Genomic DNA, 27,891 nt, shown 5'->3' with positions numbered 1-27,891 from the left:
CAGAGCAACATAACCCTAAATCAATTTCCTTCACTCTTGTAAAATCACCAGACTTCGCCCTAGGTAAGGGGATGAAGTAGTGGGATTTAGGGTTAGATTGCTGTGCGGGATCGTCCTTTCCAGGGCGGTTACCCCGCTTTATCATTTACGGGTTAGTGGTCAGGACTTGTAAGGATACAATAGGATTTTAAAAGGATATGTATAAAAAGGTATGTCTTATTTATAGCACAGCACGCTTTTTTCTGTGACTTTTGGATATATTGGGTCTGTGGAAGGTTTGTACATCTGCATGAAGGGGCGGATATCCCTGGTGATTCTGTGAGATATAATTTAAATATTAGCCCAAAAATCATTGAAATATGGAATTTATTATGATTCAAATTGCACCATATGATGGAGTAATGTGAAAATTGTGGTGTTAGAAACAGTTAGGGACCATATAGAGCAATATGGCAAGTTTACTAATGCAAATCTGTTTCCAAGGTCAAAAAGAGGGACACTCAAGGGCCAAAATGGGACAGAGGAACTTGGGCTAAAAGTAGGGACTGTCCCTGCAAAAGAAGGACACTTGGGAGGAGGTATGGTCCAAGGCAATGGTTCCCAACCTGTGGCTCTCCAACTGCAGCAAAATTACAACTCCTAGCATGTCCTGCAGCAGTAAGGGGCATTGCACTCTATTCCACACTATGCTAAAAGTAGGTGGGGCTTAAATAATGGGGTGTGGCCTAACATCCCTGTTGGATTTATTATAATTATCCCAGAAACTGGTATATGTTATAGCTGAAATCTACAGTAGCTTGTAGCTGTCACACATACCCTGTTTCCCCAAAAATAAGACCTACCCCTAAAATCCCTACCCTAATTTTTGGGGTAGGTTTGAAATATAAGCCCTACCCTGAAAATAAGCCCTAGCGGTGCGTCCTGCAGTCCTTGTTCACCCACACAAGATCACTTCCTGGTTACGGGATTCATAAATACCACCCCAGGAAGCTCTGATTGGTTTTCAAGCGCTGCTCAACCAATCAATGTAGCGCTCAATGAACCAATGCGATGGCTGTAATTGGTTCATCGACCGCTGCAGTTGAGCAGCGGTTAAAGAATCAATCACAGTCATCACGTTGTGGAGGCAGGTTTTATCAATTGGCCAATCAGTGCCGCAGCTCAGCATGTCGGAGCTCCAGAGAGCAGCGGGAGGGACCCGGACGGAGCCGCTAGGTGCCTACTTTGGGGCAAAAATTAATATAAGACAGGATCTTATTTTGGGGGAAACAGTGTATCAGTCCGGCACACGGACTATCCAGACATGCGTAAAGTTTAATTAGAGGTGTATGTCTCTTAGTCCACTTGGCGCACTTCACTCCGGCTCTGTCCTTACTTACAGTATAAAGTACCGGTCGGAGTAAACTCCCCCAATGTGTCCCTTTTTTTCTGTTTATCTTCCAAGATAGAGTTAACGGATTTTACTGCTTATTTCCTACCCCGCCATTCAGAATCCCGGCTTATCTGCAGGCTGTAAATTAATCGGCGGCGCACGTGACTCGCTGCTGATGTCCAAACCCCAGGTCTAATGTGAACCATGACCACTGATTCTATTGAAAGCGAAAGGATTTAATTTTATTACTAGTCTGTTGTAATAAAGGAGTTGGCTGAGATAAGAAATAAGGTTGTTTCGTTCTTCTATTCCTTCGTGGACAGCGCCAATATCAGGGTATGTTTGGTATTGCTGCTCAGTCCATTTTAAGTGAACGTAGCTGAACTGCAATTTTCTTAATATACCTGATGCAGAGCTCCAACGTCCTCTTACAGACGTTTCTAAAGGATAACATTCTGGCTTCCTGCAGCCACCACTAGAGGGTGCTTCACAGCTTACTGCATACTGTCTATACGTAGAACTCACTGATAACACAGTATGCAGTAAGCTTTTGAGCTCCCCCTAGTGTTGGCTGAAGGCAGCGGAATTCTGCATATGGGACAAAGCACAGTATTTTAGGACGTGCAATTCAATGACTTTCACACCAGAATGCCTAGTATTTCACTAACTATCTAATATTTCTTCTTTGGTAGATCATGATTTTACAAGGAAGCAACATTATGAATATTAATCCAAGTGCCAGCTCACACCCCCATCCACCAATCTGGCCGACCCCCTACTCCGCATGTGATGGTAAGAAAGACTTCTGAAGTGCCTAGAGCAGCGATCTCCAACCTGTGGCTCTCCAGGTGTTACAAAAATATAAATCCTAGCTTGCGGCAGTCAGAGCATGCTGGGAGTTGTAGTTTTGCAACATCTAAAGTGTCAATTTCCAGGATGATTAAAAGCCCAAACTAAGATACAATATAATAGATAGGGAATATGGCACTTCTTTGGAAACTGTCATCCAGTTGCTCTTAATGCAAGGGGTTTTCCAGGCAGCGCCGGCTGCCAGTGCCGGGATACGCCGTGGTCAGAGCGGGAGCTATTGCTCCAGCTCTTGTGTAGTGGCTGGGGCACGTAATTGCAGGCACAACTCTCATTGAAATCAGTGGGACCCCAGCCTGCAATTACAAGCGCAATTCTAATTTCCTCCTCCACATATGCGGTTCTCAGTGCTGGGCTAGCTGGTCCTCCTGTTGGCTCGCCGCATGGTGCCGCTCCATTCATCTCCAATGGGACTGCTGGAGATAGCCGAGCGCTTGTACTTGCCTGTTTCCGTGAGTCCAACTGAAATGCATGGAGAGGCACATTTGTGACCGCCACTCCGTTCAACCTTCTCCTCGGGGGTGGAGTGAAGGGAATCGGGGGACACGGAATTCATGTTGTCAAGATTGATGGGGGTTTCTGTGCTGAGACCCCTACCAATCAGAATTTTATCATCCTGCGGATTGGTGATATGGGTCAATCTCGGCACGCCCCTTTAAGGCTACATTTAGCGGAAAACCAGAACCTAAATCAGCATCACATTCCGCACCATTTGATGTGATTTTGCGGCAAATTTCATTCCTTCACTTGATGTAAAATCTGCTGAAGATCTGCGCCCAAACCCAACCAAATAGTGAAGATTCTGACATGGACTGCGATGCTTATTTTCCGGATCAAATCCGATACGTGTAAACGCTCCCTAAGGCTACGTCTACATGTAACGGAAAGTCATTTTGCAAACAGCGAAGTTCAAATACCTCCAAGTTAGGGCACTTCTTCCCTCCAGATTAGAAGAACAATCTGATTCATTCTAAGGCCCAATGTCCACGGGCAGATCTGATTTGCGGAATCCGTGCGGAAGATCCACAAATCAAGCCGCCCATAGGGATACATGGGCATTCGCGAATGAAATAAAGCATGCAGATTTGATTTGCGGACCCTTCTCAGCATGCTCCATTTCAGTTGGTCGTTCAGTCGGAGCAGGCATTTACACTGAATGATAATCATTCAGATTCTCGCTGGGTGCAAGAATCTGTGCACTTTAGCGGCCCGTGTAAAAGGGCCCTTAGGGCTTATTCAGACGAGTGTATTCAATAGTTTCCTATGGAAACATTTAGATGAAGGAATTTCAGCTGCACAAAAAAAGCCCCGCGCCAAAAAAAGGACCTCAGCGACTGAAATTCAGCAGTTCCCAATCGCTGCTGCACGAAAAAATAGGACCTGACCCATCTTTGGTGCGCTGGGTGCAGGAGCTTCCATAGACTCCTATGGGAGACTATGCAAGCCGGACGGCAAAGGCAGAACAAAGGATTTCCTGTAGCAGGGAGAGAAGGGTTATTACACTGACTGTCATTATGCCTTAAACTACCCATTAGCGGCACAGACATTAATGGGTAGTTTAAGGGCTAAAAGGCGTAATGACAGTCAATATATTTACCTCCTGCAGGATAACCCTCCTCTCCCTGCTACAGGGGAATTCCCCCACAGCAGGGAGAGATAGTGAGGCTGAAAGGGACTTCCCAAGGGAACCCCCCATAGCAGGGAAAGAGGGTGTAGGGCTAGAGAGAGAGGGCAGGGCTAGAGGGAAAAGAGAGAGCAGGTCTGGTTGAGACTCTGTGAGGGAATCCCCCATAGTAGGGCAGAGAGGGGTGGAAATAGAGGGCGGGGCTAGAGGGACTCTCAGAGGGATTCCCCCATAGCAAGGAGAGAGAGGTGGTGGGGCACACCTCTAGACCCATCCTCTCTCTCCCTGCTATGGGGAATTCTCTAGGGGAGTCCCACTAGCCCCACTGGTACTAACAGGAGTTTGCAATGGGATATTTAAAACTTGCTATTCGGGACTTCGTGGCTGCTGCCGCGATCTCTCTGAGTGCTGTTTTTCTGCATCATGCAGCTCCCAATCGTGTAAATGGGTGATTTTAGTGCTAATTAAGCTTGGGACTTGTGTGCACAAAATTTGTCCATTCACACGCTGAATTTGGGCGAGTGTAGGTCCCTCATGTGAAAGAGCCCTTACACTGGAAATATAAAGCCACAATCCCAGTGGACACGAAAAACAATTAGAGGAATTAGTATTTTCTGCTTCCAGGGACCATTATACAAGTTGGGCCATGTGTGCTAATTATGTTTATATAACGTTTGTTGTGTTTGTGACAACAGGAAGTGCAGCCATATTGTTTGTCACTTGTGAATTTGCCTCCTCAGTGGGTGGCAACAAAACCATCACTTTGCTATTAATTGAATAGTTTGATGAAACACTAGATCGTCCATTCTTGAGAAATAATGTAAAAGTGAAAAACAATATGGCCGCACTTCCTGTAGTCACTTTAGCAAAAAATGGCCAAAACAACTAAATAGAAAAATGCTAACCTCTCTGTAAGTAAATAAGCAATCAGCTGCTGAGGGTAGTTACAGGTAGGTGGCTGTACACTTTTCCTGCAGCGGCCACTGCAGGAGCAATGTGGTATTGCATGAGATCAATACCAATGACTGCTACACTATGTAATATATGGTCACACTGAGTCCTCCAGAGGAAAACTCTCATCTCTGGCTAATAGGAACTGAAGGGCCATGCTCCAATGCCTTAAGTGTCACAATATTAGTCGTCAATTCTATTCTAATTAGCAATGGAAAAAACTTGTGCTTCAAATGAGGAAAACTTAGAGGCAGGAAGCAATTAATATACCGAGTCGTACTCCTTTCACAAATAAAGTGAAATGTTCCCCATCTTTACGGTGCCAGCTGCTTCTATAAAATCTCCAACCCTTGCCAAGAGACCGTGTACTTATGTAGTGCATGACATGTTCTGCATCTTGGCTCGTCTACAGGGTTCTTCGCGGGTCAGTGGCACGACATTCATCCTCAGTACTGGACTAAGTTTCAGGTCTGGGAGTGGCTGCAGCAGTTCGTGGACACCAACCAGTTGGACGCCAATTGTATCCCATTCCAAGAGTTTGACATCAACGGGGAACGTCTGTGCAGTATGAGCCTACAGGACTTCAATCAAGCCGCCGGTGCAGCCGGACACATCTTGTACAGCAATGTGCAACATCTCAAGTGGCATGGTGAGGCTCCGGATCATATTGTAAGGTGCATGAAGTACTCAGCGTCATACATCCCCACCAACCCAAAGTCAACCACCAACGTCACATATCTATAGTGCCTGGTCCTTCATGTCCTCATGCTTATCTCTCAGCTCTTCGCATTTTTTGGTCTGTTGACCCAGTTCCTACTGTGCAATGGTTCAGTACCCCAGTCCCCTGATATTTTAATACTTTAGATCCATTGTCCCAAATTCGGACAGGTCCTTTGGGGCAGAATGTGCCCAGATCCCTTTTTCTCAAGCTCTTCTGGTCCCAGAAGCTCCTGCATTCATTATTTACTTGACCACTGCAGCCAATCACTGGCTCCCATGTTCTCCCATGTTCTGTACATGAGCATTGAAGCTAGTGAAACTCCTTTAATTGCCCTTTGCTCCCCATCTGCACTAGTCTCTCTTGTGTTCTAATATAACACATACTCCCCATTTACCCCACACCCCATTTCCACATGCGCTGGGACAGCTGGTCACTCTATTATAAACTTTTTGTGGCTTTACGCTGCACTTTAGTTAAAAGTGGGTGGGGTTCAGTGTAAGTGGGTGTGGCCAAGCATGGCCCGTCAAATTTCATATAATTTACGCCAAAAGCCGGTATAAATTACAGCTGAAGTGTAGGTTTCAGTCTGGCGCATTGGGGTGCCGCCAGATGCGACAAACGTAATAAGCTTATGCCTCATAATACAGTTGTTGCACTTACACCGATGCAAAGTTTACTCCGACCGTGTATAAAATAAATAAATATGACCCTTAGTGTCCAGTAGTTTGACGCCCAAAGTATAGTATTCTTCAATATATTATTTGGATGCAATGGTATACAGGGGGTGGACAAAAATATGGAAACACCTACGAAATGCATGGGATTTGAATCATTAGCACTGAGCTGCCCTTTTGACCCCTGCGTGGCTGAGAGCTTTCCTGCCAAATTTGTGTTTACTTCACCTCTTGCCCTGCTCTGGGTGGTTTTGGAGCCAGCTGGTAGCAATGCTGAGTAGCTCAAACCCCTGACCAATGAAACCTTGTTGCTCGGGCAGATGTTCACTTCTGCCCGGCAGCATCTGTGCCATATTACCTCCACTTAAAATCAGTCTCTAAATTTCTTATTGAAATAGGATTTTTTAATCCCATGTGACTTAAGACATGGGTTTAATATGCTGTTTCCATATTTTTGTCCACCCCCTGTAGTACTCACAGCCAATATAATGGCCCCGCAGTTTGCCTAAAACCATTCAGCCATTAATGGGGTTGTCCATATTCGCATATAAAAAAAAAATCTCACATATTTGGTATCGTCGTGTCCATAAAGACATGTACAATAAATTGAACATGCTTTGTATCCTGCATGGCAAAAAGCGTAGAAAAAAACACTACAAAAATTGATTTTTAGCATTTTGCCTCTCAAAAAACTGCAATAAAAGTGATCAATTAAAGGGGACTCCCTGCACGGTGTAAAGAATCCCCTCCCACAGCTGTCATAGAATTCTATGAATGGACTGAGGGCTGCCTGTGATTGGCTGAGCGCTCAGCCAATCAGACACAGCCTTTTCAGCTGGCGGAGAGGTAAGTATGTTTCCCCCCCCCCCCCCACACCAGATAGAAATGATTTTCAGGGAAGGGCTTATTTTTCAAGCCCTTCCCCGAAAATCACTATGGAGGTGTCGGCATCCTATTGCTTTCAATGAGGCTTCCAGCAGAGGTGGCTCAATTTAAATCAATAGGAGGGCTTTGCGGTCCCCTCCCACAGCTGTCAGCGCTGTGACAGCTGTGGGAAGGGATTCTTTACTTCCCGCAGGGAGTCCCCTTTACTCCCCATGCAGTAAAAACCCTGGAAAATTCCACTGACAGCTCAGTGCTCTGCACATTTCAGCACTAGAGCTGTCCACGGAAACCTTCCAGGGTTTAACTGCATGGTCAGTGCAGCAAGCCCCGGAGATTTTCCGGGCGTGCCACTCAAGGGGTTAAGTGTCTGGGTGTTCATCATTTCCTTATTTTACTGACTATCTTCTATCTTGGCGTTATTCCTACATTGTTTCGTTAAACTTCCTCCTTGGCAGTAAGCAACATGCTGTAACAAATACTCGCGTGCCAGTTGACAGACCACGTAGTACACAACTGAATGATATGGCTTATGTGGTATACCAGATGTGCGGCGGCTATCAAACATTAGGGATTTACTGATAATGGGTTGTCCAGTCTTCTGTAAATAAAGCCTAATAGGGATGTACAGTTTTCAAATATTCTATCAGGGCGTTCAGAGTTAATTGAGATAGGTCCCCATTCAGGACCCTCATATATCAGCCAGGTCAAAGAGTGGCTACAAACAGCATCTCTTACTCTGGAGGACCCAGCACGTCAATGCATTATACAAGCAGCCTATTGATTTCACTGTGAACTGTGGTAATACTTCAGTTCCCCTGTGGAGGCGCTGCAGGAGAATTGAGCACTTGCTATCATGTTGCAGCTAATCACTAAGGTTCCGAGCAGTTAAACAACCTGTGATCAGTTCACCATTAGGGACCCTTTCAACAAAAAGAATGTACAAAGTAGATAAGTCCTTTCTGTTGTCCTTCAATGAACTTCTAATATAATTAGGGTTTTAATCCTGTCCCTTTTTCAAGATCTCTGCTTGTTGTCAATGAATGGGGACATTCTTGCCTACTGAAAGAGGAAGGCTTAAAGCAGCCCTCCTGTTTTGCGACATAATTCTGTCCCTCGGAAGGAGGGTGTAGGGTTGAGTATATTACCTGCAGTTGCTTTTCTCAAAGCTGCTCCTCAAACCAACAGTTCCATGCCCCACTTATGGCCATCCGAGATAGCTACATGAAATGTCTAACTAAGTACCTAATGCACATGGTGCACTTCTCTTTGATTGGCAAGTGCTTATCACATGAGCAGCCCCGGCCAATGAGAGTGCAGATATATAATGCATTGGTAGTCTAACGCTACCAATGCGCTGTGGGGATTAGGTAGTCTGAAGATTGCATCGACCATCTTGGATGGCTAAAAATGGGACCCAGAATCAGTAAATTGGAGGGACAGCAGAGAAGAACAACAGCAGGTAATATATTTTGCGCTGCCTCCTATTACACTTCTGGTTGCTCATTGCGGTCAGAGCCGGAAGTGTAGTAGAAGGCATCCCTCCCACTGATTTTCATTAGGTAGAAGCCTGCCTATTACACCTCTTCCCTTAACAACCAATGATAACGTCTGCACCGATAGTGGGCTGGACAATCAGCTGATCAGTGGGGAACTCGAGTGGCTGATCGATGCCGATCAATTACAGAGGATGGGTCGTCACTTGTAAAAGCCCAGAATAATTGTTTTATCCAATGTTCAGGCATTCCATATTACAATCTGTTATCGACATCACACATGGCTCAGACCTTTCTCTGTTCTCACAGGTCATTATGGAAGCCAAGTTTTCCAGTCCCTCAATGTCGTTATTAAAACTGAGCAAACAGGTATAATTAATATTATTTAATTTACAATTTAACATTTACATAAATTTGCATATTCCACCGAGAATGTGAAGGCGACCATACAAGTGTGAAGAGGCGAATCAGACCCATCGATCAGCTGCTCTCCGCGGGTCTGGCTTCTGGGACCCCCAGGGGATTTGTCCTAGCACTGAGGAAGCTGCGGCTGGCCATATATTTTCCTTGCAGTGGCCATTAAAGGAGAAATGTCTTCTTACATACCAGATGCATGAACCACTAGTTGATATAGATGGGTAGTCCAAGCACGGATGCAGCTCTATGATGTCCATATGCCTTAACCCTTTCCAATCCAATTTGTATTCTGGTTTTCCTAGGGGGCTTACTCTTTTTCTGCTGTTATACAATGGCACTATCTGCTGGCTAAAGCCAGTACTGCATGAGGTGACATGTTGGATAGGCTCCGACAGCAGAGAGGCTGGCAATATACAGTAAGAGAACCCCGACGGACGTCTTCCAACATCGGAGCTGTACAGCCTTAAATCATAATGTCTTTAGATGTCAGACAGTGGATTGGAAAGGGTTAATAGTCATTGTGAGGGACCCTTGATTTCCATCTTTTTAGATATATTTAACAATTAGTACCCCAATAATTACAAATATTGAGATGTGGGCTGTTCTAAAGGTACTCATACACCTTCAATAGCTGCCAAATTTCTCCCAAATCCCCCATACACACTTGGTTTGACTAAGAGTTCATGTGTCTTATGTAGAGACAGTCGAGAAAGCCCTAGCCTGACAGTTCTGGCAGCGGCGTATCTCCAGGTATTGAATCTCTGTATCCCCGATCTATCTTTCCCTCAACATTATCTGTCGGGGAAACATCAGGAGACCCCTATACACGTATGAAAATTGTCCGGTCCCGCCAAAATCAGAGGGTTGGAATGACTGTAGCCTAATGTATATGGGGCCTTAACTTAAAGGGGTTGAACCCTGGTACATTTTTATCATCTTTCCACAAAATAGGTGATAAAGGTCTGATTGGTGGGGGTCTCACCACCGAGACCTCCACCAATCCCAAGAACAGGTACAGGGCTCCCATGTCTCGTCACTTTTCCCACCCAGAGTCACTGCAGTCCTATTGAAAGTGAATGGAGTGGCACTGAATATGTGACGCCACTACATTCAATCTGCTTACTGTGGGGGGTGCAGTGAGCCTGGAGTGGCGAGAAGAGGAAGATCCGTGACCTCCGTTCTCAGAATCGTTGGGCTTTAGTGGTGAGACCCCCATCAATCAACCTTTTATGACCTATCTTGTGGATAGGTGATACAAGTCTATCTTGGTGCACCCCCTTTAACTTAAAAAACAGTTTTTATGGTGTTTTGCTGCTTTTATGGGGCCAAAGGGGCAGAACTGGAGTCAAAGAGGGAATCCATCCGTCATGCATAGGAAAGAAAAAATTGTGCCCCCTATGTACTTGTTAGACTTTGGCCCTCGGCAGTTGTATTTCATGTCTACTTCTTGGGCAATGGAGGTACTGTTTAATCTTCTGGGTTGGTCCCTTGCCCATCATGACTAATTACTTTTTTTGTGCCCCGAGTGTAAAAAAAGGATTAACTTCATGAAATAAAGGCCACCTTTGCTACGATAATTACTGAATGACTGTCACTAACGTACACGGTGTCTATTCTAGATCCCAGCCCGATTGCGCCCTGGAAAGAAGATACGTTTTTATTCGAAAACAGCTATGATGGTAAGTGAGCGTTGCCATATTTACAGCCCATGTAGCCATAAAGGGGCATTTTGAAACTTTGATACTGATGGACTATCTTCAGGATAGGCTACAAATATCACACTAGTGTGGGTTCGAATCCCGCCACTCCCACCAGCAGGTGACTGAAAGGACTGTGGTGCTCCAACAAAGTCTGAATTTCCTTCATTATTTACCAACTACCGTGCCATACATGAATGAGACTGGCTATCTCCGGCAGATAGATGGAGCAGCAGCTGACATGTGACCACCGCTCCATTCCAATGAGGAAATAGGGTCTTTGTTCTCATGATCAGTAAGTGTTCCAGAAGTCGGAACCCCACCAATCAGACAATTATCTTCAAGTTGAAGAGTTGCCACAACCCTATAAATCAGTTTGCTATGGTTTTGTTTCTTCAGCTGCTATGAAGAACTATGCATTTCCATGGTTACAGACTACAAACAAGATCGTGTAGTCTGATTCTACAGTCATACTTCCTTACTTGTACTGACTTACCATTTAATACTTTAGAAAGAAGCTGAGGAGACTCTGGCAGGACCAGACTACACATGGATTGTTTGTAGTCTGTTGCCACGGAAATGCACAGAAGCTTTATCCACACAACATGATAGGAGATTTAAAATGTAGACTTTTTGTAACGTTGGGTTATTTTTTTATTTTGGATACTTTAGAGCAATTAACTCCAGTTGGTTACAAAGATTTTTTTTTGAATTTTTAGTGATAATCTCTTCATCTGTGGCCAGCGTTAATTTAACCTTTAAAGCCACACATTTGACTTTCTTCTTTCTTCTAGACGTATATGATGGTAAAGCGTTCTGCCGGACTCAGCTGTCTGTGGCTGCAGCAAATCACTACAATACAGGTATATCAGCATTGTCATTATATTATTACATCATGCCATAAAGGAGGTATGGCCTAGCCCTTTAAAGACAGTGGGGCAAATATATCATGGCAGGTGTTCCGGAGCCTGTCTTGATGACCCTGTCTTGATGTAATCTGTGCCGGAGTGAAAGTGAAATGTGCCTAATTAATTACTTAAAAAATTAGGGGTATATTTGCCCCCCCCCCCCCCCCCCCATGTGCCAGTCAGATAAATCTTCAGTAGCTAGACACTGGCATAGATTTGCACTATAATTTGTACTAGTTTCTTGCGTAAATTAGAGTTCAGTAGTGTAGAAGTCTAAAAAGTTATATTTTTGATGCAAAAAGCCGCTTGCAACAAAATTGCCACTTTTTGATGACCCAATTCTGGCGCAAATGAATAGTAAATATCCCCCAGTATTTCTCCAGAATGTCCCGTCTACTGCTTGAGGTCTTCAGACTTGATGGGTCTATTTTTCTTAAGTGTCTCCATCAAACTTTTTTGCTGTAAATCCTCTTTCCTGTTCAGCTTTTTGAACATACTGGTTTTCTTGGATGGGATGAGCTCTACTTGGAAGACCTGGCTCGTCCATTACACAGCTGGCATGTACTCCTACATTGCACTGCAGGGGAAATGAATGCCATTGTACCGCTGCTCTTGCAAGAAGCTGTGCTGATGAGCCGTAGTCCTTGTAAGACAACCCCTTTATCCATTTTGGGGGTTCCCAGTAGCAGGTTTATTAGGGAAAGTATGTGTGGAGATAGGCCCAAGTGAGGAGAGCCAAGAGGCATCATAGTCCTTAGCTAACTCCAGCAGTGGTGCTCCATATGTCCAAAGATCCCAGCTCCTCTCTGAGCAAAGTGAGCGTGTCCACAGGGTCCTTGAAACGGGACGCGGTGGAGATAAGCTGGAGACTGGTACATGTAAACAAGCTCTTTATTCTGTTGGCTCACCACACAGTCCTTCGTAGGTGGTATCGGCTAGCGCTTGAGGTAGAACTGGCTTTTGTTCACACAGGGTGCACCGCACTCTCGTTTTCTCCGATTTAGCGTCGAAAGGATGATAACTTGAAGACCACTGGAAACTTTCCAACAGTTACCGGTTACTACTGCTGGCCACAGGACCTCCAAAGTTAGGCCCGTTTCAATACTTGTTGGCAGCTCACGAGATAGACTTTCCCTCTGCCTCTTAGTCCCCTTACACTCTGACATGCACCATTACCGCCTGCTATATATATATATGCTCGCCCCTAACATCACGGGAGCCGGCCTAACCCTGCGCCGCGTCACCAGCGCACACAAATCTTTAAAGCACCACATGGTATAAACAATAAAAACTTCGATAAAACTTGAAATAAGTGGAGGTCACCCCTCGCATACCAACAGCAAAAGATTTCGGGTTCAGAGTTGGACTGAGGTTGATCTAGACCTCTCGGCATTGGAGCTCATGGAATCCCTAACTAACCACTTTCTACCAAAACATTAATGAGTGCCCTAACAAACCCAAGGTCTATTTGTCCCCTTCGGTCCTTTTTCTGACGTACTCCATTATTGTCCAGATTTCAGATCCAAAAAAGTGCCACCACAAATGTCCCATCCCAGGCCTTCTGTCTTAAAGAAACAGTTGACACCCAAAACAATAACACTGTTTTTGCCCCTGCGAGGTGCGTGAGAACAGCAGAGGTTTAGTGCGCTGTATTGTCTCACACCTCAAATGACCCTTTGTCTTCTATATGAAAATTTCAACAGTCAGTATTACACCATTGCTGGCACCGACCAACCCGTAGGACAACAATACTGTTTTTTGTTTACGCAGCCTATGCAGAATCGGAGGTGAAGAAAGCTCAGGACCATCCCCAGAAAGCCAGCACAAAGAAGCACAGTAAGTGACTGTTCATCTGCCAATCACTTATGCTGGGTAGGCTATCGGGAATCGGCACCATACGGGTGTGGATGGGGGGGGTGAGCCTCCCCCAGAGGAAATGAACCTTTCGTCATGCTCAAAAGTTTATCTTTGGACATTCTTCTAGATATTTTGTATCCTGGGGCAGCGATCTAGACAGATAACGTAGGGTCTACTGTAAGCAGGCGAATTGTGATGAACTGTAACAGGTTGGAACACATTAGTTGTCGCATGCCATACATTGTATACTGTAATCACTCTTCTAGGAAATCTAATAGGGTTCCAATGAATGTCTTGTATCAATGTGGCATTGTTGCTTGTAGTCTCTTTTTGGGTGGCCTTTACGGGACTTTTTTCTTTAAACAAGAGCCATATAGTTATAGACATTTATGAGATTGGATGAAAACAGAACAGCGCTACCCCCTGCTCGTGTTTAGTATTGCAGCTCACTTAAATGGGGGCCGAACTGCAATTGCAAACAGAACCAATGAACAAGAGTCGCGCTATTTCTTCAAAAAAATGGGAAAAAAGAAATTAATTAAATTAGACTCGTTATCGAATCTCATAAAACCCCTTTAAGAATGATTGGGTTGGAAATGCTTTGTAATGCCATCTAAATACAAAGGGGAAAATTTACTAAGACCGCCAGACATAGTATCTATCTTGGTATTTGTATAGCGCCAACGTATTCCGCAGCGCTTTCAGGTGATTTATTTATTACCCCCCCCACCAAACTGGGTGCTCATTTTACCGACCTCAGAAGGATGGAAAGCTGACTCAACCTTGAGCCGGCTACCTGAACATTGCGGGGATTGAACTCACAACCTTCAGGTCGTGAGTGAGAGCTTAGAATTACTTTTCTGCACCCCAGTTCCTATGTTTTCATGCATAGTTGAGTCCCTTGGCCTTGTTTGGCTTTTTGGCTGCAGTTTTTCCACGAAGACCTCTTCTGGCCAGATGTCTCCGAACAATAAATGGCTTAGCTGGGTCCCACTGGATCCTGCCTGTTCTGATGGCACTGCTGGACATCTTCCAATTTTGAAGGAAATTAAGCACAATGTGTCTTTCATCAGCTGCGCTAAGTTTCCTTGGCCGACCGCTGCGTCTACAGTCCTCAATGTTGCCTATTTCTTTGTGCCTCTTTAAAAGAGCTTGAACAGCACATCTTGAAACCCCAGTCTGCTCTGAAATTTTCGCTTGGGAGAGACCTTGTTGATGCAGTATAACTACCTTGTGTCTTGTTGCTGTACTTCGTCCTGCCATGGTGTATGATGACCTTTGATATGAAACTGTCTTCCACAACCTCACCTTTGTAGCAGAGTCGGGCTGTTCCTCACCAGTTTTAAGCCTCCTACACAGCTGTTTCAGTTATTGACTGTTAATGATCATGATCACCTGTTTTGTATACTTGGTTAATCATACGCCTGACTAGAATCCTACAAAACCTCTGACTTTGTGCAAGTGAACCTAAAAGAACTGATGCTGTATTACGGTAAATATTGATGTGATTGGGATTTCTCTTTTGTTCAGTCACTTTGCATTTAGTTCATTGACAAAAAGAAACTATTAACACTTCTACTTTGGGAAGCCTTCTTACTGTGCTGCATTTTTTCCCCACGCCTAAAACTTTTGCACAGTACAGTTTTTTTTAATTTCCAGAAAATGCCTTTTTACGTGGTATTCCGGATAATGTAATGACCCATTTAGGCCGTTCCCATCATCATTCATATGGATTAGTTATAGAGTCTACATCCGGATTCCGATAATTACGTTGTATAAGGAAGCAGTTTATAAGGAGATCCCCTAATATAATATTTAAAGTGCATTCAAGCTGGAGCCGCCCATCAAACAGTGCGTTAGTATAGCTGGGAGTCATGAATATGTTGCAATCTGGGACAGATTTCCCATTAGGCTAAACAACTACAATATTTCCTTATCGGATACCGGTCTCTTCCTTTTTGGGACTCTGGCTGGGCTAAAATCCGTAGTCACGTTTCAAGGGCAGGGTAACTATTGCATCTCCAATCGGTGGCATCAGGGAGACCGAGTTCTTCTTTCTAGAGAACTAATTTGCATACTTTTTCCCACAGAGCATCACTCCATGCGAGTCTCTTCAAGGAGAACCAGTACTGCCCGACAATAGTTTGCATTCATTGCAGTAATTTGCATAAGGGTTGTGGATGTAGTAACGCTGCCACGGATTTAGTACCTGTTGGTTATGTGGCGGTTTTGAGGCATTGTGACGTCAGTTAGTGATGTTCAGCAGCAGCGATGCGTCCGTAGAGATTATTTGGCAGCGATGATGCCGGGAGCCTGATGTCTTGTTCAAGATTGTAGATAAAACCTGCGTACAGGGATTTCCTCTTCGTAGTTTGGCACTATGTAGATGATACATATAGACTCAAGGAAGGAGGGGAGATCTCGTGGCACATCCACAGAGGTTGGGAATGACTCTCAAACAATCTTGCACTGCAAAGTGTCAGTCAAAACTGCTACATATGTAGCGGAGCTGAATTGGCTTTTTAACTCTTTGTTCCGTACATCGTTCTGCAGGAATATCGGCCCCTGCGGACAGGAAGCTTCTTGTAGTTGCTGCAGATTAGATGGAGGTGCTGACATGTTCTGACCAGCTGACAGGAAGGGGTCAGCGATTCATGCTGCTTGCACCAAAATTCTGGCTTCCCATCAGCACAGAAATCTGGCTCCATCTGACCAGGGGATGTTTTTCCGCTGCTCAGTGATACAAGTTTTGTGCTCTTTTGCTCGCTGGAGTCTCGTATTTCTGTTTTTCTTAACATTGGCGCTGGGACTGGTCGTCTGATGTTATAGCCCATCCGTTCTGAGGAACAGCGAGTTGTGCGTTCGGACATGTTAGTTGGAGCTCCAGTGTTGTATTCTGCTGCTGTTGACTGTTCTTCACCTGTTCATGATTCTTGACATCCTCCTTTGCCCCTTTCGAAGATCCACAGGATCCCTTTTTGCTAGTTGCTTGTCCTCGATCACACTATACTCGGTATACATGCCACACCGCTACACCGTAGTTGGCAGTGAGCCCCTGCCTAGTCTAGCACCGATGACCGGCCTCGTTAGAAGTCGCTCCGATCGCTGGATTTTCCCATCTAATGTGGATTCACACTGAAACTGATCCACGGAAAGCTTGTCACGTGATTTAATGCCACGCTCCGGGGTAACGGGGAGAATGTCCATACAGGGGAGCGCCAACCGCCAGAGGCCCGGGGGCTCTAATAAAGGGGCGGTCAGTGTATGTCCCCACTTAATTGAGTGATAAGACTTATTTAAGTTTCATTCTTCAGGAAGAAAATCCTCCAAGACACAAGTGAGGCCCAAGTATAGACTGTTACCGGTCAGATGGCTGACGAGGCTTGTTTTACAGTAAGCCTCCTCCGGTAGACAGTTTAGCGCTCAGGGGTGAAGCGTTCCTTGCCAATATTTGTCAATGATTTATGCAGTTTCCTCTGTAGTGTTTGCTGGGATGTTCGCAGCCAGGAGGGGGGCCCCCAGCGCTGCCGCCGCTCCGAGGAGCTCCTCCATCTCTGTAGAACTATGTCATTTATTATACGTGGTTAACGGCACAAAATCACTTAAAATTACAGTAGCGTGTATGCATGTAATCGCCCAGAGAACTGCGTGATGCAGGTCTGCTCCAACTGTGATGCCATTAGGAACGGCAATGAGATTCCTGAGTCAACAGTCAATTAATAAAGGGAAGCTCTGGTTTGGAGCCACTTTAAAGGAGTCGTCCGCTTTAGGCAATCTGTTTTTTTTTTCTTTTTGACACGTCAAAAATTAAAATTAATCACTTACAGTGAGTACATTACATTACTGATTATAAGGTACATCCTGTATTATACTCCAGAGCTGCACTCACTATTCGGCTGGTGGAGTCACTGTGTACATACATTACTTATCCTGTACTGATCCTGAGTTACATCCTGTATTATACTCCAGAGCTGTGCTCACTATTCTGCTGGTGGAGTTATCCTGTATTATACTCCAGAGCTGCACTCACTATACTGCTGGTTGAGTCACTGTGTACATACATTACTTATCCTGTACTGATCCTGAGTTGCATCCTGCATTATACCCCAGAGCTGCACTCACTATTCTGCTGCTGGAGTCACTGTATACATACATTACTTATCCTGTACTGATCCTGGGTTACATCCTGTATTATACTCGAGAGCTGGACTCACTATTCTGCTGGTGGAGTCACTGTGTACATACATCACTGATCCTGTACTGATCCTGAGTTACATCCTGTATTATACTCCAGAGCTGCACTCACTATTCTGCTGGTGGAGTCACTGTGTACATACATTACTAATCCTGTACTGCTCCTGAGTTACATCCTGTATTATACTCCAGAGCTGCACTCACTATTCTGCTGGTGGAGTCAATGTGTACATACATTACTTATCCTGTACTGATCCTGAGTTACATCCTGTATTATACTGCAGAGCTGCACTCACTATTCTGCTGGTGGAGTCACTGTGTACATACATTACTTATCCTGTACTGATCCTGAGTTACATCCTATTCTATACTCCAGAGCTGCACTCACTATTCTGCTGGTGGAGTCAATGTGTACATACATTACTTATCCTGTACTGATCCTGAGTTACATCCAGCATTATACTCCAGAGCTGCACTCACTCTTCTGCTGGTGGAGTCAATGTGTACATACATTACTTATCCTGTACTGATCCTGAGTCACATCCTGTATTATACTCCAGAGCTGCACTCACTATTCTGCTGGTGGAGTCACTGTGTACATACATTACTTATCCTGTACTGATCCTGAGTTACATCCAGCATTATACTCCAGAGCTGCACTCACTCTTCTGCTGGTGGAGTCAATGTGTACATACATTACTTATCCTGTACTGCTCCTGAGTTACATCCCATATTATACTTCAGAGCTGCACTCACTATTCTGCTGGTGGAGTCACTGTGTACATACATTACTTATCCTGTACTGCTCCTGAGATACATCCTGTATTATACCCCAGAGCTGTACTCACTATTCTGCTGGTGGAGTCACTGTGTACATACATTACTTATCCTGTACTGCTCCTGAGATACATCCTGTATTATACCCCAGAGCTGCACTCAGTATTATTCTAGATGATACTGAAAACTAATGCAGCCAACCAGTGGACTAATAGTTCATATAATGTAAGGGGACGGTTAGTGTTTCCTACATATGATTACTATGTAACATAACAGAACAGGCTTGGTACAGATATTATCCTAGGATTGAATACTGGGAGATTTCAGCTCTGGGGCCTGTTGAATTGTAAATGCAGCTTTGGTCAATAATGCAGGCTGTAACTCAGAGTCAGCATACATTCTCCAGGACTTTGGATAAGGTGAGTGTGAATGTGTAATCACCTAGAATGGACAAGCAGATACTAGAGATGGCCGCATGGTCCTATTTATCCGTGAGCCCAGTTTGATGGAATTGACCCTTTCTGTGCAGCTCCACGCGGGACACATCTGTGGGAGTTTATTCGAGACATCCTGCTTACACCTGAAAAGAACCCCGGATTAATAAGGTGGGAAGACCGCTCCGAGGGGGTGTTCCGATTCCTCAAGTCCGAGGCAGTGGCACAACTCTGGGGAAAGAAGAAGAACAACAACAGCATGACCTACGAGAAGCTGAGCCGTGCAATGAGGTAACATGACTATGGGCTTCATAGAGGGCCGATCTTGGGTTGGCGCCCCATGCAGTATTTTCTATTGACTCCCCCCTTATGTAGAGGAGCAATTGGATACTCCGGGGCCCCAATGCAAAACCTGTAACAGGGCCCTGCCCTTCCATGTGTCGTGTATAATCCTGGTGCCTCCTTATGTGGCTGGGGGGGGGGGGGGGGGTCTTTGGGTTCTCTTACACCAAGGCTCGGGCACTCAACTGCTACCTCTGCACCCCTTATAGCTATGACGCTACCCTTATGGTTTACCGTGGCGTGCTAAAATAATACACTCATTCAGTACTCAAATAGCATTGTCCAGTCTGTAAACTGGGAAATATACTATTGTTTCAGCTTGTATCCCGCTTGGAGAACACAGCAGGAGTATGCAGAATACAGCGCTCCAGCTGTCTTCTTTTTTCCCCCGCTCGGAGCGCTCAGCTGGATACCAGCTGAGCGCTCCGTAAACACAGCAGGAGTATGCAGAATACAGCGCTCCAGCTGCCTTCTGTATACCCCGCTCAGAGCGCTCAGCTGGATACCAGCTGAGCGCTCCGTGAACACAGCAGGAGTATGCAGAAGACAGCGCTCCAGCTCTATTGTTGACCTATCATCAAAATAGGTCATCAATGGATGATCGGCAGGGTTCCGCTGCTCGGAATGCCCACTGATTCCTGGCACCGCTATCAGTATAGACAGCGTAAGAGGCAGATAAGTGCTGTCTATATTGTAGTGGCCCGGTTAGGTACTACAGGCACAGCTCTCACTGAATTCAATGGGAGATACACCTGCACTACCAAACTTGGCCAATGCAGTACGGAAGCTGCAACCTGCTTCCTGCACTGCCCATGTTGACAGGAATGAACTGATCGGCAAACCTCCGCCGATCATCTATAGGTCATCCATAGAAAAAGTCCTTAAGTTCCAGACAACGCCTTTAATCTTTAGGTCTGTAGACTAAAGGGACTTTTCTGAAATAGGCAACTATTACATAAGACAAATGAGTGATTCTTCTCATCGTCTTCTCCACAGAGTCGCTGACTATTACAGGTCGGGTGATAAATGCGGATGGAGTAACCTCTGTCGCAACACTTATGCATTATATCCCTTCGTTAGCATCTCTAATCTGGTTCATCAACATAGTTTTTCCATTAGGTCTCGGGGAATGAACTTTAGAAGACCTCAGCATGAATCATGACATAATGAAGTCCTCTCCACCTGACAGATACTCACTGATAGAGAAAGGATATTAGGGAAAATTTGGGTCAAATTTCCATATTGCCAATACCGCTCTACTGACGCCAGTGCTACTTCCAAAGAAACCCCATGTCTGAGTCACCCAATCAATCAAAGGCACACTTACCACCGGGACAGAGCATGCAGCTGCTATGGGGCACTTAGAGAATGGGGTCCCAGCCATAATTGGTCCAATCCCATCTGCTATTGGGTGGTGAGAACATGTGCCGGATTCCTCTCCAAAGAAACGGCTAGAGGTGGCCATATGTTTGATTGTGCATTACATTCTGTTGACTCTACTCGCTACTACCGTGTTTCCCCAAAAATAAGACAGTGTCTTATATTAATTTTTGTTCAAAAAAGGTTTGACTTTTTTACATGTATAGCTGCCTGGACACTTTTTAAATTGACCTTTTTAATTAACTGTTAGCGGGGCTTAATTTTGGAGTAGGGCTTATATTTCAAGCATCCTCAAAAAGCCTGAAAAATAATTTTGCATCCTCAAAAATTCTGGAAAATCATGCTATGTCTTATTTTCAGGGTATGTCTTATTTTCAGGGAAACAGGCTATATGGTGTACAAATAATGACACCATATAGTGCTTATATAGCACCGTCATACAGCATGGTGCCTGCACTGCAGTACCATACGTTGGCAAGATAACCATGCTCTACTATCAACTGCACAAATAATAGACCGCATAGACAGTCTGAGCTGCAGTGCCACATCATGCCAAGAAAATACCACCATATAGTGCTCTAATGATACCACCATACAGTGACCATATAACTCTATTTAAAGGGATTGTGCCAAGTTGTTAAGATTGGAATGTCCCTTTAAGACACTACAAGGTTTTTTGGCATCAACGTTAAACGGGTTTTCCAACACTTAACTATCGATGACCTACCCTAGTTGATCGGTAGGGGTCTGCCGCTAGGAATCCATGCCAATCAGCTGATCGAAGGGGCCGCCGCTCAGGTGACCACTATGGCCTTTTCTCAGACATGTGACCATCGGTCAGATGGCCTAAGAACAGCTCATAAATGGAACTGAGCTGCAATACCAGCTACAGCCACTATACAATGTACAGCGCTGTGACGGGTATGGACTGAAGTGACGGCGGCGCTCACCTGAGCACTACTGTCACTTTAATCAGCTGAGATCCATTAATCATCAATAGGTAAATACTTTAATGCTATAAATACCCCTTGAAGGCTAAATTAACACATTTTGGCGTTTTCTTGCCAGATACTACTACAAGAGAGAGATCTTGGAGCGCGTCGATGGAAGGCGTCTGGTCTATAAGTTTGGGAAGAACGCACGGGGATGGAAGGAGAACGACAGCTGAAGCAGCTCCTGGAAGACTGCGGACACTGACTAATTTATTTATATGGGGCACAAGAAGGCACCAGGATCCAGGACTCGGTGCCCGCGGTGCCACTTCTCTACACTCGGGAGAATGATTATGTACACAGTTTTCTGTGACCTGCAACCTCTTCTAGGATTTCGCTGTTGGGACATTTCTGCGGTTAATCGGATCCAATCATCGACCGCCGGACGCTTCTCGTATAATTGTCGCCCGCCTTGTATATACGCCGTGTAAAGTTTTTTTTTAAAGGGGTGAGATTTTGCAATGTAATTGATGGCAGCTGCATCTTAAAGGGGCGTTCTGGTTTCAGCAGATAAAACTTATTGATTGTATACAGAAAACTTTGCAAAGTTTGTCAATGCTTCATAGTTTTCTAAGATTTCTGCTTGCTGTCAGGGAAAGAGAACCGTCGTAGTTTATACTTCCAGAGGATGGAAATCCAGCATGTGATGATCATATACTTATCACAGACCGTTATAAGACCTCGGTTTTAGAGCAATCACATGATCAGTACCAAAAAGTAGTCAAAAATAAAGGTTCCCATTCACTGACAGCAAGCAAAAATCTTAAAAAACAATAGAACAATTGTATATGTTTTCAACTGCAACCGGAACATTCCTTTAACATCTTGGGTTTCTGGGACCAATGATTTACCAATCGTCTTCTACTAATAGCGTATCAATGGCGGCCATCCTGACATCATTGTCCAGGGGTCATGTGACATTGGTCACGTGATGACGATGACGCTGGTATGTCGCATGCGGTATGGCACCTTTGATATGTATTTGTATGTTTTTCCTAACTATACAGTGATTTATATGAAAACACACATTTCTTCGTTGTTGTCTTGGTGATGGTGACGCTGGCAGTGATGCCACACGGATGCCGTAGAGTAAGGAGCGAGCGCTTGTCTAGGCGTGGCGTGATACTCACGGCATCCAATCACAAATCTGCTTCACATGTTTCCCTTCAGATATTTAAAGGGGTTCCCCAATGTAGAATGAAGCTTTCTGGTGGTCGGTTGACCACCAGTTGGCCACCGCTACGGTTTCTTTCCGGTGATTGGTTGACCAACAGTTGGCCACCGCTACGGTTTCTTTCCGGTGATCGGTTGACCAACAGTTGGCCACCGCTACGGTTTCTTTCCGGTGATTGGTTGACCACCAGTTGACCACCGCTACGGTTTCTTTCCGCTGATCGGTTGACCACCAGTTGACCACCGCTACGGTTTCTTTCCGCTGATCGGTTGACCACTGCTACGGTTTCTTTCCGCTGATCGGTTGACCACCAGTTGACCACCGCTACGGTTTCTTTCCGGTGATCGGTTGACCACCAGTTGACCACCGCTACGGTTTCTTTCCGGTGATCGGTTGACCACCAGTTGACCACCGCTACGGTTTCTTTCCGGTGATTGGTTGACCACCAGTTGACCACCGCTACGGTTTCTTTCCGGTGATCGGTTGACCACCGCTACGGTTTCTTTCCGGTGATCGGTTGACCACCAGTTGACCACCGCTACGGTTTCTTTCCGGTGATCGGTTGACCACCAGTTGGCCACCGCTACGGTTTCTTTAACCCCATATGACCTGTTGTAGTCGCCAGTGGAAGTAGTAATATTACATGTTGCCTATCAACCTAACGACCACCGTGCAATACAAAGTCCAAAACCGTTCTCTCCTTTGGCCCATAGAGACCGGTCCCATACAGGAGAGTCCCCTATGACATACATATGTAAGGGATTGTCCAGATGTGGCGACCCCTTTAAAGGGGTTTTCCAAGCCTTGAAAAAACTCGACACATGATAGGGAATAGCATAAAAACTAAATACCCATTAGGGGCGTCTCACACAAACGGATTTTAATTTGCGATCACCGTCCACACGAAAGATCCGCGGTAATTGAAAAGCATGCAGAAATGCGCATGTGGAATCCGACCCGTTCGTGTGAGGCCGGCCTTACTCACCCTTCCCCTGTGCCCCCTGTTTGGCACTGCAAACTTGTCCCCTCTGCTCCCGCCCCTGCTGAAACAGGAAGCGATGATGTCATTGCTTATATGATCTCTGCAGCCAATCAGTGGCTTCAGCAGTCACATGCTGTTCTTACACATATGAGTGTTGTGGCCAGCGATTGGCTGCAGCAGTCATTGCCAGGGATGAGCGTAATGTAATCAGCGGGAGCGGAGGGGATCTGGCCTGCGGTGTTAGATCTGAGGCAACATGGAAGGGCGAGTAACGGCCATATTATTTTATTACACCCTGGGGCACGTTTTACAGGTTGGAAAACCCCTTTAAAAAAGCTGTACTCTGATTGGCTGTTTTAGTCCACATGGCCACCTTACAGATGTAGCAGCGCCAACTGAGATAACTGCTACATTGATACTGTAGGCATGCTATGTGCCGCTACGCCAATTGCGCGGAGCGACCGTTACCGTTCAGTCCGAATGATCGGCCATGTTGTATTATCTCTGTAACACTCTGCGTTTGTACCGCTCATGTTTTTACCAAAAAATCTAAATATGGCCCAAAAATGTAAACGTGTCCATAAACTGATACACGTATGACTATTAGACTGTGAATCTCATGACTTTACCTGTAATGGCTTCTTCGCGCGGCACAAGAAAAACGGACCGATTTCGCTGCAGGTCACACGCTCGCTTGTTGCGTTTGTTCTTTTTGCCTTCCATTTTTTATCTGTTTTTCACCTGCGCAAAAAAAAAAAAAACTCAAAAAGGGCCAAATAATTTCACTTTCTTCGTTCGCGCAGTTTTTTCCCCCCCTTTTTTTACGTGCAACGACTTCTCGCATAAAAAAACCCCGCACATTCCAAAACATCCATTTACTTGCACGTGTCCGTGAGCGGTCCGTAGTCAGTCAATACGAAATATGTACAGCGCACGGACAGATAATACGCCCGTGTGAATGGGCCCCTATCGGGCGGAGGTGGAGGCCGCCATCTGTGCTCATTACAGCTTTAGGGCTTATTTATTATGAATTGATGCTAGAATTCTGGCGCAATTTTGGGGCATACGCCAAAGCTGTAACTTTTTGGCCATATACACCTCTTTTTTCAAAAAGTGTTAGGGGGCGTGGCTTTGTACGGCCCGTCGCTTTTACTATAATCTATGCCAGAAACTGCTGTAGATTCTAGCAAAACCCTACCACAGCTCGCTGCTGGCGCAGGACGCAGGGAGGTGCCAGCGGATCAGAGCCTCGTGCCCCTTAATACCGTAGCCGGGCGCAGGGTGTAGCCCGGTGTGTGAAACGTCCGTCTCAGTAAATAAGCCCCTGTCTAGTATCACGGGGGGGGGGGGGGGGTCTGGGGATGATTGCGCTGACTATCCGTAAACAATATCGGGCCTCATTCACCACAAGGCCTCGTTCACAGCAGCGTATGATGCGTGTACACGGAATAAGCAGTGAATAGAACCCATTGATCTAAATGGGTTTGTTCACATGAAGGTACATTTTCACGTGATGTGTCATCGCTTGGAAAAATGCGCGGCTTGACCGATCTCTTGCACACCGCACGAGCCGGTTGAAATCAATGGAAGTACGTAAATGCGCACAACATATGCAGAAAACCTGCTGTGCGTACATCCGTGTGAACAAACCCTAAGACCGTTCTTGTTGCCCATAGAAATTAAAGCTCAACTCTGATTGGTTGCTATTGGAAACAAGAAAAGTCTTCGGGTGTCTTCATACTGCGAGCGCGATATCGTTCCGGACTAAATCCGTCCTGTGTGAAGGGTCCCTTACTTTGGCGATTTGCGCAAGACAATCATCCTATGTGAATGAACCTTAAAGGGGTTGTCATGGGTTAGAAAAACATGGCTGTTTTTTTTTCAAACACAGCGCCACCCTTGTCCATAAGGCTGTGTGTGGTATTGCAGCTCAGCTCCATTGAACTGAGTGAGACCTGATCTGCAATACCAGACACAACACACGGTTAAGGTTGGCACTGTGTTTGGAAGAAAGCAGCCATGTTTTTCTAACTCTGGACAGCCCCTTTAAGGCTGAGGGCTACTTTGGCTTGGAATCGGCTACATGGGTTATTTTTAGGAATGTATTTTTGGAGCATATTTTTGGTGACGGGACGTGCTGCATTTGTGGCAAATAAGCGTATGAGAAGGCTAAAGGTCATTACAGCGTTTTGCCAGTAGAGGTGCTGTTCGGAAAATTTTGCAAGCTGCTGATTTGTGGGGTCCTGAAAGTTGAACTACTTCTGTTGTTGGGCCATAAAAAGCAAAACAAAAACTGATTCAGTGGAAGGATGGCATCTGCCACAAAGCACCCACCGAAGAGGGAAAGATGGCAACCGCCACCCAACGGGTAGATGTACAGCAGGTGGAGAAGCCATACATGAATATCTAACAAGTTCGTATCTGGAGTTATTACAGATGATCTTCGGCTCTGACGCCCCATAACTAATGACACCCAGATACAGAAGTTTGATCTCAATGGAAACAGAAACTCAAAAAAGTTTCATGTAGCAAAACTGCCCACTATAAGACGGCCTTGTTGTCCAACCAATCACAGCGCAGCTTTCACTGCTCGAGCTGCTGCGGTAAAATAAACGTTGCACTGTGATTGGTTGCTATGGACAAGAAGGATCATCTTAGGCAGTTTTGCTTCTGCCGCAACCTGGAAATCCCAACAGAATGTAGCACCCCACCTTCATTGTCACAGTGAAGTCTGAAGTGAGCTGCACCTACAAAACCGATGGATCGTGCAGGTGGTGACGATAGTGAATGTCTTCCTCGTCCTCCACATCCCGCGACCTTACACCTTGTGATTCGTGTCTACATGCCGCTCTTACCACCCACCATGTATGATCTGCTGCATCCCTGAAGTCATTGCATCAGTTAGTCGTGATCCGCTACAACATGAATGGCAGGAACATGGCTACAGACTTCATGTGTGACAAGTGACAAGGGGGCTGCAGTGACGACCTCTGATGTGGAGAACATTTTTGAGTTTCTGTTTCCATCTTATTAAATTTCTGTAACCGTGTGACATTAAATGGGAGTTCTGAGGGTCTCACATCGGGAAGGTCATTTGTAATAACACTGTAGAATAGACCAATAAGGTCCAACCCATGAGTCTCCTTCTGCCGCAAAGCTACAACTCGCAGCATGTCCTGACTACAGGTTGGAGACCACTGTGACGGGTCATGACATAATGATTGTAGAAGCTTCCAGAAAATTAAATGTAGCATTAGCACCTCTCATCCGCACCCGGACATTTTGGTGAGAATTTTGCAGTTGTCAGTTTTGCCAAAAAAGACCTGTAAATGACTTCTGCCTGCGCCCCGGCGAGGATGCGTGCCCACTTATTATCTGATCTGTGCAAGCAGTGTTCTGCTGTGATAAATGTCCCTTCTCGTTGTTATCTGGCCACGCTCACCACGGCTGACTTATCGCTATTTCCTGAGCTTCAGAGCAGAAGGTTTTATCATGACGGATGAGCCGGTACAGAAGAGCCTCCGGTAGAGGAGACTGAGAAAATCTATGACACTAAGCTGGGTCCTGAAAGTTTATTGGGACGCGGGGCTGTTAGAGAATGGCGGCCACCGTAGCAAAAACAAAAATGAGGCTCCCTTCTGGTGGTTCTTGACACCATCACGCCCTTAATCATGGGGACAGGAGGTCCTGGTGCCTCCAGCCTGTTTTTAGGTACCTGAGTACATTTCCCACTTTCTTCTTTGCAAATGTTGCAGTGCATCCTGTATAGGTTCTATGCCTTCGGTACAATGTCCACAAGCCAACCTACTGCGAAACAGGCCTCCTCAATCTATGGGCTGCTTTTACAGTATGGCCGAGTAATCTGCCCAAGCTAATGGCCGTGGACAGAGGCGTAACTTGAAGCTCCCGGGCCCCGATGGAAAACTTGTAAGAGGGCCCCCAACTATAATGCTTTACTCATAGTACTGGGCTCCCTATATGGAGAAGAGAGGCCTTATGGGCCCCCTAAGGCTCCTGGGCCCGGGTGCAACCGCATCCCCTGCATCCCCTATAGTTACGCCCCTGGCCGTGGACCAACAATCAGCATGTCAGTCAATGGTCGTTACTTCTGTGTACATGGACAAATAATAGGCTCTATAGGACCAATCAA

General features: G+C 45.5%; 1 protein-coding gene across 2 annotated transcripts in view; it reads left to right on the top strand.

Annotated features, from left to right (window-relative positions):
* The window catches only part of EHF (ETS homologous factor), a 59,624-nt gene extending 33,496 nt beyond the window's left edge, over positions 1-26,128 (top strand). The window contains exons 2-9 of one of the 2 annotated variants that reach the window (XM_066583502.1): positions 2,065-2,164; positions 5,227-5,463; positions 8,897-8,956; positions 10,624-10,683; positions 11,496-11,564; positions 13,380-13,445; positions 18,967-19,162; positions 21,662-26,128. In XM_066583502.1, the coding sequence (XP_066439599.1) occupies positions 2,068-2,164; positions 5,227-5,463; positions 8,897-8,956; positions 10,624-10,683; positions 11,496-11,564; positions 13,380-13,445; positions 18,967-19,162; positions 21,662-21,761 (885 nt within the window). In that variant the 5' untranslated portion in view covers positions 2,065-2,067 and the 3' untranslated portion in view covers positions 21,762-26,128. The remainder of the gene's footprint in view (positions 1-2,064; positions 2,165-5,226; positions 5,464-8,896; positions 8,957-10,623; positions 10,684-11,495; positions 11,565-13,379; positions 13,446-18,966; positions 19,163-21,661) is intronic. The other variant, XM_066583503.1, reaches the window with a different exon arrangement.
* The last annotated feature ends 1,763 nt before the right edge of the window (positions 26,129-27,891 follow it).

The sequence above is a fragment of the Eleutherodactylus coqui genome, chromosome 11 (genome assembly GCF_035609145.1).
Source record: "Eleutherodactylus coqui strain aEleCoq1 chromosome 11, aEleCoq1.hap1, whole genome shotgun sequence".
Classification (NCBI taxonomy): Eukaryota; Metazoa; Chordata; class Amphibia; order Anura; family Eleutherodactylidae; genus Eleutherodactylus; species Eleutherodactylus coqui.
The sequence above is the reverse complement of the archived record's forward strand: the minus strand, read 5'-3'. Positions and strand labels throughout refer to the sequence as shown.